Source organism: Nuphar pumila, chromosome 12 (assembly GCF_984573655.1).
Source record: "Nuphar pumila chromosome 12, dmNupPumi1.hap1.1, whole genome shotgun sequence".
NCBI lineage: Eukaryota > Viridiplantae > Streptophyta > Magnoliopsida > Nymphaeales > Nymphaeaceae > Nuphar > Nuphar pumila.
In genome coordinates, this window is record NC_143260.1 from 35,412,123 (window position 1) to 35,422,609 (window position 10,487).

The following is a 10,487-nucleotide window of genomic DNA, read 5'->3' on the forward strand; positions in this document are numbered from 1 at the left end:
CTCTCTCTATATATATATATATATATATATCACTCAATTCTAAATCCCATTAGTCAGATTCAGTTAAGAAAATTGAGTAATTGGATTCAAAATTGGTATGAGGGTTTCATGACTGGATCCGAACATTGATTGCAATAGATATCCAAATCTGAGTAGTATCAACTTTTTTCCATCAAAATCTGAGGTAATATCCAATTAGTCAGATTTGGTATTAGCTATATCAGACCCGAATCAAACCGTCTACTTCCATAACTGCAACTGGTGAGTATGCTAAAATAAATAATTGCCAAATCTTTGACTCGTATATTCTTTTCTGTTATGGGACTTCCTATTCTTAGAAATGTTTACTAATTGTTTTTTTTTTAAGGATAAGGATGTTTCTGAAATTAAGACCAAATGAATAGACGTCATCGGAAGAGAACGGTTTTTGTCTTCAATCACCCTTCAGATTCTGTGTCAAACTATAATTTTTTTCAGATGCCCCTGATTATTTCCATATTGACATTAAGCCCCTAACCCCCCCAAAAAAATATTTTCAACATTTCTTAAAAATAAAATTATTGGATTATGGGGGAAAAGGAAATCAGTCAGCTCCGTTTTCTTTGGTTTCAAAGTCTTGGGCTTTTGGATTGCATAAGATTAGTTCCCAACTTTTTTAGGAATGACCAAAATATCCCCTTCAAATTTTTTGCTTGCTAAGTATCTTGGTTTCAATTAGGGGTGTCAATAGGTCAGGTTTTACCTGGATCCGACCCCTGCCAAAAAACTCTATAGGGTCAGGGTTTGGTGATAAATGAGAAGGTCAATTAGAATCCATGTCAGACCCGAAGGGTCCAATTAATATATGGATCCGGGTATGATTTGTGAAATTTCATGCCAAACTCAACTCTAATTGAAGTTCCGATTAAAATCCATAAATTTTCAATGTAAAAATGATAAAAAAAATATTATTTCAGCAGGTATGATTCGAGTCAGGTTCATGTAATCCTTATGGGATTCAAGTATGGTTTTTCTTATGATGGGTCCAATTAGATCGGGTCCAGACGCCATACTATCATCTCAAATGAGGTTTGGGTATGGTTTCACTTGGGTCTGAACCAAACCCGACCTGTTGACACCCTTAGTTTCAATAATAATGCTGCAGTGCAAACAAGATCATGAAGCATTGTAATTAGATCATGAACTTCATGGGCCTCAAAGTTCTTGAATCTGGTCTTCTTTTATGCATATAGATCCAATTGTTGCACTGTAACATGGTAATAGAATTGGTTGGACATAGGGTTTTACATCAAAATCAGAAATTGATCAGACCCTACAAACAGGTCTGATTTGAGTTGGATCCTGATAGATCCAAATCCAAATTTAAAATGCTAACATTAGGTATGAATCCAAATCCATATACAAATTAGATCCGACGAGGTAAGGTTGAATCTGAATCCGAAATACAAGTGATAATTCTGGATACAGACAAAATAGAAGGAAAACAAACTATTTACATGTAAAAAATGCAAATTATTCATTTTTTTTATTCAGATCATTTTCATATATAAGATAAAATATTGAGTCGGATCTGGAAGTAATCCAATTGAACATATCCAAATTCAACATGAATGCACATTTGGATTTTACTTATAGGATCCAAATCCAAAAATAACATCAAACTGGGATAGAATATTGACCATATCCGATACATTTGCAGACCTAACCGGCCTTAATGTAGGCCTCCATTGATAAACCCTTAAGGTCCATAGTGATCTGCCCAATTACAGGGCAGCATCTACAGGTGACCTGGTTCGGACATAGGTGGATCAAAACCTGAGTCTGTCTTTGAAGTGATTGTACTGCATCCCGACCCAGGTCTGGTTGGGTCTGCCATAAGAAAAACCACAGCCATGTCCCATAAAGTCATACCTGGTAAAAATAATACTTTTTTTTTACATTAAAAAATCATGCGTCTTAATCAGAACTGGGGTCGGACTCAAGTCTGGTACAAAATTTCACAAACCATACCCGACTCCATATACTAATCGGACCCTCCGAGTCTGACCCGAATCTTAATTGGACCTCCTTCCTTATCACCAAACCCTGATCCTATAGGAGTTGGTACGGGTAGGGTTTGGGTCAAACCTGACCCATTGACACCCCTACTCCATGGGCTGACCCCTAGTCCCCAAGGGAGTCGCCAATTGGCATTATGAGTTGATCATAAGATTGGTCATGTTTGGATCTCAAATCCCAACTCACTAAGTGGTCTCAGGTCCATGTAAGAAGATATTAGATGGCCAAACCCTAATCCATCATTTTACTCACTTAACCTAAAGGGACATATGTGTCATTCTTGTCAACAAAAATTACAGGGGCGAGATGACGCCAACGGCCATGACGTTAGCATACAGTTGTCAATCCGAGTTGAATTAAAACACTTTGTAATGGTTTTGGAGAGGTCTTGGGGACGTCAAACCCAAAATTGGGGGCCTCTCTTCTGTTTCTCTCTAGGATTCTCTCCATCTCTCTAGACTTTCTCTCTCCTTTCCTAGCATCAACATCTTTGGGATTCCTTTCGTTTTCCAGCCTGGTTTAGTTTTTTATCGGAAGGAATCAATCAGGGGAGAAGCCTAGAGGGCCAAGTCTTCCATCTTTTGTTTCTGTTGTCTTCTTTTGTGTGGGATTTGCTTTGATGATGGGTCCGTTGCATGGGATGGAAGAAGGGTGTGGGAGAGGGATGGTGGGTTGTGGGGATCAGCATGGTGGCCCTGTTTTCGAGGTAGGTTACGGGGAGAAGGTGTCAGGGTGTAAGCGTCTTAGACTAATGGCACCCAATCAACAGGTTTGGTTTTTCCTTCTCTAGGTTAGTCTAATTTTTTATCCTTAGTATGACTTTCTTTTTTTGGTTTTTCATCTCATTCTTTCTTGGTCTTTGTGTTGCTGATGATTTCTAGAGGTTTCTGTGTTTTTTTGTGCTTTTGTTTTTGGTTTTGTGAGTCTGTACTTTCTTATGGGACTCGGTGTTGTTGTTGGTCCTCTGTTTTCAGCAAAAAAAGTGATGGCTCCTCTGTTTTAGACTTTTTGTTGCTTTTCTAGATGTCTTTTATGATTTTTTTTTGTCTTGTTCATCTTTTTGCTGAACAATTTATGCGCTTGAACACAATCATCATCTATAGGAGGTGTTCTGAATTTTGATGCACCCACCCACCCACAGACACACACATATCCAATGAATAAGTTGGGATACTTCATTGTTTTCTATGTTTGCTGTTTTTTATGTTGTTGGTGATAAACATTTTTTATGTATGTAGATGTTGAAAATAGCGTTTGTTAGATTATATCAAAGATTGCTGAGGCACGTTTTAAAGTTGGATGCACCCACTTGTCCTGAAAAGCAGGATAAGTCAGGACATTTTTTTATCCCACTTTTCTTGTCAACCAGCTCCATGTGGAACTTTTACACTCTAGATTTTTATGTTTGCGTTGCGGCTATAATTTTGCAATCATAGAAGTAAAACCATTGTTTTTGTCATGTAATTCGCATTGTAGCCATCCTTTCTCAATACTTAGAAGTGGACCTTGTTGTATTTATTTACCATTATTCACTCTCAATGTGCTTTCTTGTCATGAATTCTCAGCATATGATGAGACACCTCTATAACTTAGACAGCACCACTCACCAAGGAGTTATGAGGACTATCTAGAAACCAGGGTCCCTCGGCATAGTTAGCAATATGCACGAATATGTGATAGAAATGCTTTACATTAAAAGTACATAAAAAAAGGAAATTGTAATTATGGTTCGATTCACTTTAGTTTTATAAGCATGCATTAAAAAAAGCTTGTAGGTTGGTCACCAAGCGTTACAAAAAATACAATGGTTAGTTTTATAAGTTCTGCCTCAAAGAACAGGGTTTTTCACTTTTAAAATTTTTGCATACATAGATGTTATTTTGGTATTTCCTAACTAAAAGCACTTACAGATGTGAGATTTTTTCTCTGACAAGCTAGAGGATAGGAGCTACAGGATTTGAATTCAAGACCCATCGTGATTTGAACACAAGATTTGGTGAATTGGGACCTATGTTAGGGCTTTTGTTTTAAATTATTATATATTTTATAGTTTGTCGTGTTTTTTATGAGTGTTTTTGCTGACATTCTGGACCTTTATTTTTGCTCTGTTTATCAGAGTTTTGTTGGCAATACAGGTTATAAGTGAAGTTTAGCTAGTTATGGTATTGAGAACATGTCCGAGAAAAATCTTGGCTCACATGAGTCAATGGCTCATAGCAAAAAGTTCAACATGACCTTACATGTTTGAAGAAGATGGAGACATGTGCCTATGACTGAGAGATATGACAAGCCCTGTAGCCTGATGTATGGGGCATGATGATCCTCTGTTGTGGGCCAGGAGGTTAATGACAATCCCGTCCTGCTCTGCTTCAAGATGGGCAGAAGGGTTGACAGTATTCTTTCAACTTGAACTGTTGATGAGTAGGTACTGTTGGCATGGTTGCACACAAGATGAAAAAGGTCATGACGGTCTATGATCGCTTAAGATTCCAGGAAAAAAAAAGGTTGTCATGAGCCATGTTGACAACATACCCGGGCATCTTGGTTGTGCTGTGCTTTTAAATGATCTCTGTAGGCCTTATTGGCCTACTGGCTATTGCGTTCAATAAGAATATGGTTCATGTCAACCCTTTGTGATGGCTTGCTCTCATTGTGCCCTGAAGCCATCCAATGGGTGGCTAACCTTGGTCCAGTTGTGTGTATAAAATAAAATGCTAAATGCGAGATGAAAAACAATGATTTCATGCTCTTATTTATTGATTGGTTGGTAGTTTGAATTTGAAGGTTGTGGGGAACGGGGAACCTAAGGTACTGCAAGCTCCTATTTCTCTAAATTTTGTGTTGGAAGTAAATCATGCATGGGCAGTTTTTCATTATTGATATAGTAGGTGCAGTTATAAGTTTAAGATTTCAGATTCCAGTGCTTACCTTGTTGAGTTCATTTTACATCATTTACTGCAAACAACAGTAATAAGTTTGAGGATTTTGGTGTCATTAATGGCCATCAATTCAAGATTCCAGGCATTTGCATTAATCCGAATACATGGTTTTTCATCTCCGGATTTTCATTTTATTTACCATGCCCTGCAAATAATTTTGGACATACATGATGAATAGCATGGTCTTCAAATTGAAATTTACAGTGGATCGAGGTTGATCTGGATGAAGAATCAACTCAGTCAAGTCCCCTTGGTTTGACATTGAGAAAAACTCCATCATTTTTGGATCTCATTGAAATGAAACTATCTCAAGGGCGATCACCAAGGTCTGATTCAAAACAGAATCTCAAGCATGAGATGGTAATGGATAAAGTAGACAATGTAGATCTAATTCCTTCTGGTGCAGAAAAGATGAAGGCTTCAAATTTCACTGCAACTTTTCTCAAGATAGGATCATGGGAGGTACAATCTGTTTTCACAAATCTGTTTCTTTGTGAAACTTGGTTTAGTTTTTATTCTATGTCACATAGGTGCGGGTGCGGATGTGGCGATGCAACACTTTATAAAAACTTGGGTGCGGAGAGGGTATATATATATATATATATATATATATATATATATATATATATTAACAGTTTTAACTTAACACTACGTGTATGTGTGTGCATTTATGTAATAAAAATGGACTTGATTAGGGTTAACTGAATATACTTTTGGATAGAAATGGACCTCAGTGTGGTGGACTTCACCTTACACAAAGGAAGTTGTGTCCAAGTTCGCACCTGCTTGGGTGCGGGTGCGATGTGGGTGCAGTGCCCTGTTAGAAGAGTCCGTATGACAGTTTTTATTCCTTATATGGCAGATAACTGACTGGATACTTTGTCAAATTATGGCTTTTGTACTTACAGCGTGTTTCAAGATATGATGGAGACTTAGTGGCTAAGTGCTATTTTGCTAAGCGCAAGCTGGTATGGGAAGTTTTGAAAGGAGGACTGAAAAGTAAAATTGAGGTCCAGTGGTCAGATATAACTTCTCTTAGAGCAACTTATCATGAAAATAAGCCTGACACTTTGGAAATTGAGGTTGGTATTTGACATCGTGATATGGTGTTTCTTTAGTTGTTAGGAATCGATATGAAAGCCTACGTATTTGGTCTTTTCTGTAATCTTATTTATAAATATCTGTTATGTGCAATGCAGATCTCAAAGGTTCCCCACTTCTTTCGTGAGACGAATCCTCAACCTAGAAAGCACACTCTATGGCAATCTGCTCATGATTTTACAGGAGGTCAGGCAGTTACATACAGGTAAATAGGAGTTGAAGTCTCGAATTTACTATAATGTATTTACACAAGCATTGTTGAGTTTTACCATGTGTACAATTGCCAGTTTCCCTTCATATATTTCTGGTATGTGCAGTCTGACTTCACATGTTTCCGTGAAGATGGTGTCATTGAGTTTTTCATATTTTTAGGCACAATATGTAAAAGAAGTGACTTAAACCTTTTATCAAGTCTATTACAAACACAGAGTGAGCCCCCAAAACAAAAAAGGTCTATCTTGTTGCTCATGTTGTTAGTTTCTCTATACAGGAGACACTTAATCCAATTTGCTGAAGGAACTCTTGAGAAGCATTATGAAAAGTTGTTACAATGTGATTCTCGACTATGTATGTTAAGTAAGACCCATTTTCCCAGTTCAGCATCTCCATATTTTGAGTTAACTGATGAGGAGTATCTAGAGCATGGAGGTCATCTTTCCCATGGACTTTCACAGAAGAAATCGACCATTTCATATGGATTCAATATCTCAAATGAGGTTTCTCATCCACCAGTTCAAACCTACATTAACGCACCAAGAGTTAGTGCTCCTCTTCATCAAGGTGACTTTGAGCATTTCAAACCCGCGTTTGATTTTGAGACAACTTCCCCGAGTTCAGGTATGAATATCTCTGATTATCCACCACTGGTTACTTCTGATATTGCCTGTAAATAAGAGATTTTTTATGAAAGAAAACTATTGCACATTCACATTCATATACATGAGAAGCATACTAGAACAAAAATAACTTCATGGTATCTTTTCATACGAATGCAGTTACGGATTGTTCTATTAATGAAGAGATTGGTGTTAGTGATTCTGATGATATGTACACGGGTAGAAGTCTGAGATATGGGGAACCAGTTCATGGTAGCGTTCATGATGTTCCTCGAAGCACAAATTTGAACATGTCAAACTGCATGGTGTTAGCCAACCAAGTCAACCATTTCTCTCAAGGGCATGCAGTGGCCTATAATCCCTCCTTTTCGGCAAATGGAGTGACTGGCTCTTCTGCAAATCGACAAGTTCTTGACAATATTGCCAGACATTTGCTTTTTGATCCTGTTATTTCTGAATGTTGTGATACTCAAAATCAGCAAATCATTGCGAGAGTGAAGTCGCTGTGCTCCCTTATTGACACAGACGAGACCTCCATGAGCGTATACCAAGAAGATAATTCTAACATGGTGTACAATCAAATTGCAGCTGAAAGCAGTTTTCTGTATCCAGATAGATATGGAGGTTACTGATGTCAAATGGATCCCTTGTGGCTCTCTAAACCATTTCTGTTAGTGTTGCAGTCATCGCCTATGTTACTCCAGATCTAGGGAATGCTTCGCTATCAAAGGGAACACCTAGTCATTCCAATTGAGCCAGTGCTGATTGAGATTGCTGAGTATTTTTTATGGTAGGGAATCATTGTAGTAGTTAAGTAGAGTGAGCTTCATTTCCCTTGAGCACACAACTTTGAATTCGTTTTCTATATGAAAAAAAGTATTATTTTTATTGGTGATAATGCAACTTTTTGGTAATTTGCATTACCTTTTGAAAATTAATAATGATGGTATTAATTACTTTTGTTTTATTGCTCTGTGATGCTTTAGTATATGATTCAGACAGGTTATTTAAGGTGCCATGAATTAATCTTTTTATTTTGCTAGACAATGCAAGCTCTTCCCCTCCCCCCAACCTAAAATACTGGCAGCATATTATCAGGCCTCCGGTTGGTAAAACCCTTGAGGTTATCCCTTCCCACTGGAGTTTCAACCTTGCAACAAGGGATGTCCCCCGTGAGTTTTGAACCGTGGTCGTCCCATGTCAGTTGACAAACCTTGAGGGCTCAGGGGTTAGCTCACATTAAAATGACTTGGGCCAACCCCAATGGAAAGATAAAACTTCTAGAGAGGCGAATGTCATTGAGTTTCTGTCTCTATTCTGTATATATTCTGTAGAATTTAACTCTTTTAACAAGAATTGTAAAGCGGACCTGATGTAATTTGCATGGGACTTTATTGTGATTATGACATCGCATTTTTTTTACCTCTCTCTACATAACTAAAGCCAAAATAGATTGATATGCATTAGTCACCAGTGTTTCTTTCCTTTTTTATCCATCCTTTTGAATGTGAACCACCTAGTGTCATATAGTCATTAATGAAATTTTGTTGTTTCATGTACTGTTAACCATGGTTGAGACTGCCCAGTAGGGCTCCGCTCATCTGGTAGGGGAAACTTGTAAATGTCACCAAGTTGACAAAACTTCACAAGTTTGAAACCCCACGGGTGGTGTCCCTTGCTGCAAGGTCGAAGCTGGGTGTACACCCGGGTAGGCAGGGGGGTGCTCAAAGACTTTACCAACAGGAGGCCAGTCAATGTGCAGTGGGTTTCCCTTGGATTATACAAAAAAAAAAACTGTGGTTGAGACCTTTGCTAGGTTAATTCATTGTTTTCCAAAAATTCTATTTGAGTGCTGCACAAAATGTAACCAAGTTCATGATTTTTGACGTTTCTAGTAATTGCAATTTGCAAATGTGCGAATTGAAGCTTGAACATGTTCCAAGTAATGTGAATATGGCCCTTATATGTGAAGCCATGTGTTTCAGACATTTCCCGATCCAAAACATGAGATGTTCTACCTTAGAAACACGATTCTTTATTTTTTTTATCTTAAAAAATCTACAATTTTTTGGGTCAATATAGGATTTCAATGCTCAAAAGGGCTCGGCACACCTGGCTACGTGGTTTGGCTTAAGACCTTCAAGTTGAAGGACATCAAGGGGGTTTAATGCTCAAGTTGCACATCTCTTGCCTTAATGCCTTAAGGCTGAAGCAGCAGGCTCCTTGATAAGCAGAGAGGTTGATGAAGGGGTTTTGACCATTTATAAGCGGGTCATATGGCAGGGTGTCAATCTCTTATGGCTTCACCACCTGAACCAAGGCCTCTCTCTCTCTCTCTATATATATATATATAGGATTTAAATATATATATATATATATATATATATTTAAATCCTATATATATATATATATAGGATTTAAAAAAACATGATGGTTTCTTTTCACGGCAATTAAAACATTATGATTCTCTGAAAACCTTAGCTATTGCTGCTTAACAAGCCTAGCCTGAACACCTATCATTTGTGTAAAGCTTGTTGAGCCTATCTTACAAGTTTGAATGAGCCCCTTGCGATAATGTTAGGATTGGTTTGCTAACTAATTTGTTATTCAAAACAATTTAGAAAATCAGCTCAAATTGAATTGAATCCTTTTTTAGTCAGGCTATTAAATTATTTATTTATAGAAATACAAAAAACTCATAAATCAGTCGAATACAAATATTTAAAAAAAATGTCTAAAGCGAAGAAAATATAGTAATACAGTAAATGATGGCTTATAGGATCCAATCAAATTCTAAATTATGCATTTAATCCCTAAACAATACAACAAACTAATAATTATCAAATAATAAAAGAATCAAAAGGAAAACCGATCTAGTCTCATTATCTAGAAAATCAATGAAGGGCCAAAATTTTCTATTTTGACGACACATCTTCACGAGCTATGTCACAGAGATACTCCAATTCACTCTCGTGTGGTGCTCTCTTACGTGTCACCTCTCAATAGAAAACCCAACAAAAATAATGTATGCCGTGTCACTTTTGCCGTGTCATTGTCACATAGTGTACGAATATAATTTTTTTTAGTGTTTTAGGTTGGGAGAGCTCGATTGAAAACACGAGCTTTGGTGAAGAAACCGCATTGAGCTTATCTGTGACTCAGATTACCTCGACAGAGTGCACTTTTTCCTTTTGTTACATAAGTAGAATAAAATAAATCAGAAAACTTGTCACAACAAGTGGCTGTAGTTTAGTGGTAAGAATTCTACGTTGTGGCCGTAGAGACCTGGGCTCGAATCCCAGCAGCCACAATTTTTTGTATGTATCTTTTTTTTTCCTCCACGCCTTTGTGGGTCGGTCCACATCCAACCCAATCGGATTTAGTAAACCCCTTATACCTCCAACGAGTATTTCCAAATCCAAATAATGTAGAGATCAACAACAGGTTTAGGTTGTTTTGCGATACCCATTCAGTTTGGGGTGGTATGATCTGATCCCAATCTGTACCAGATCCAGTCCAGTTAGGACAAAGGAGAGAGTCCCAGTAATTATCT

At 37.6% G+C, this 10,487-nt stretch overlaps 1 protein-coding gene and 1 non-coding gene across 2 annotated transcripts; both read left to right on the forward strand.

Annotated features, from left to right (window-relative positions):
- The first annotated feature begins 2,475 nt into the window (after window positions 1-2,475).
- Window positions 2,476-7,798, forward strand: LOC149820667 (uncharacterized). The gene is made up of 6 exons (XM_089983488.1): window positions 2,476-2,827; window positions 5,202-5,459; window positions 5,906-6,079; window positions 6,197-6,303; window positions 6,589-6,935; window positions 7,094-7,798. The coding sequence occupies exons 1-6, from the start codon at window positions 2,678-2,680 to the stop codon at window positions 7,564-7,566; spliced, it is 1,509 nt and encodes a 502-aa protein (XP_089839614.1). The 5' UTR covers window positions 2,476-2,677; the 3' UTR covers window positions 7,567-7,798.
- Window positions 7,799-10,172: 2,374 nt separating this feature from the next.
- On the forward strand, window positions 10,173-10,244 carry TRNAH-GUG (transfer RNA histidin (anticodon GUG)). Its single transcript has one exon. It is a non-coding gene; the product is annotated as a tRNA-His (tRNA).
- The last annotated feature ends 243 nt before the right edge of the window (window positions 10,245-10,487 follow it).

Bases quoted from the DNA above. Each gene is read 5' to 3' on its own strand.
- LOC149820667 (XM_089983488.1), top strand. From the start codon at position 2,678: ATGATGGGTCCGTTGCATGGGATGGAAGAAGGGTGTGGGAGAGGGATG. The intron at 5,460-5,905 runs GTACAATCTGTT...TTGTACTTACAG, and splicing joins TCAAGATAGGATCATGGGAG to CGTGTTTCAAGATATGATGG. The intron at 6,080-6,196 runs GTTGGTATTTGA...TGTGCAATGCAG, and splicing joins CTGACACTTTGGAAATTGAG to ATCTCAAAGGTTCCCCACTT.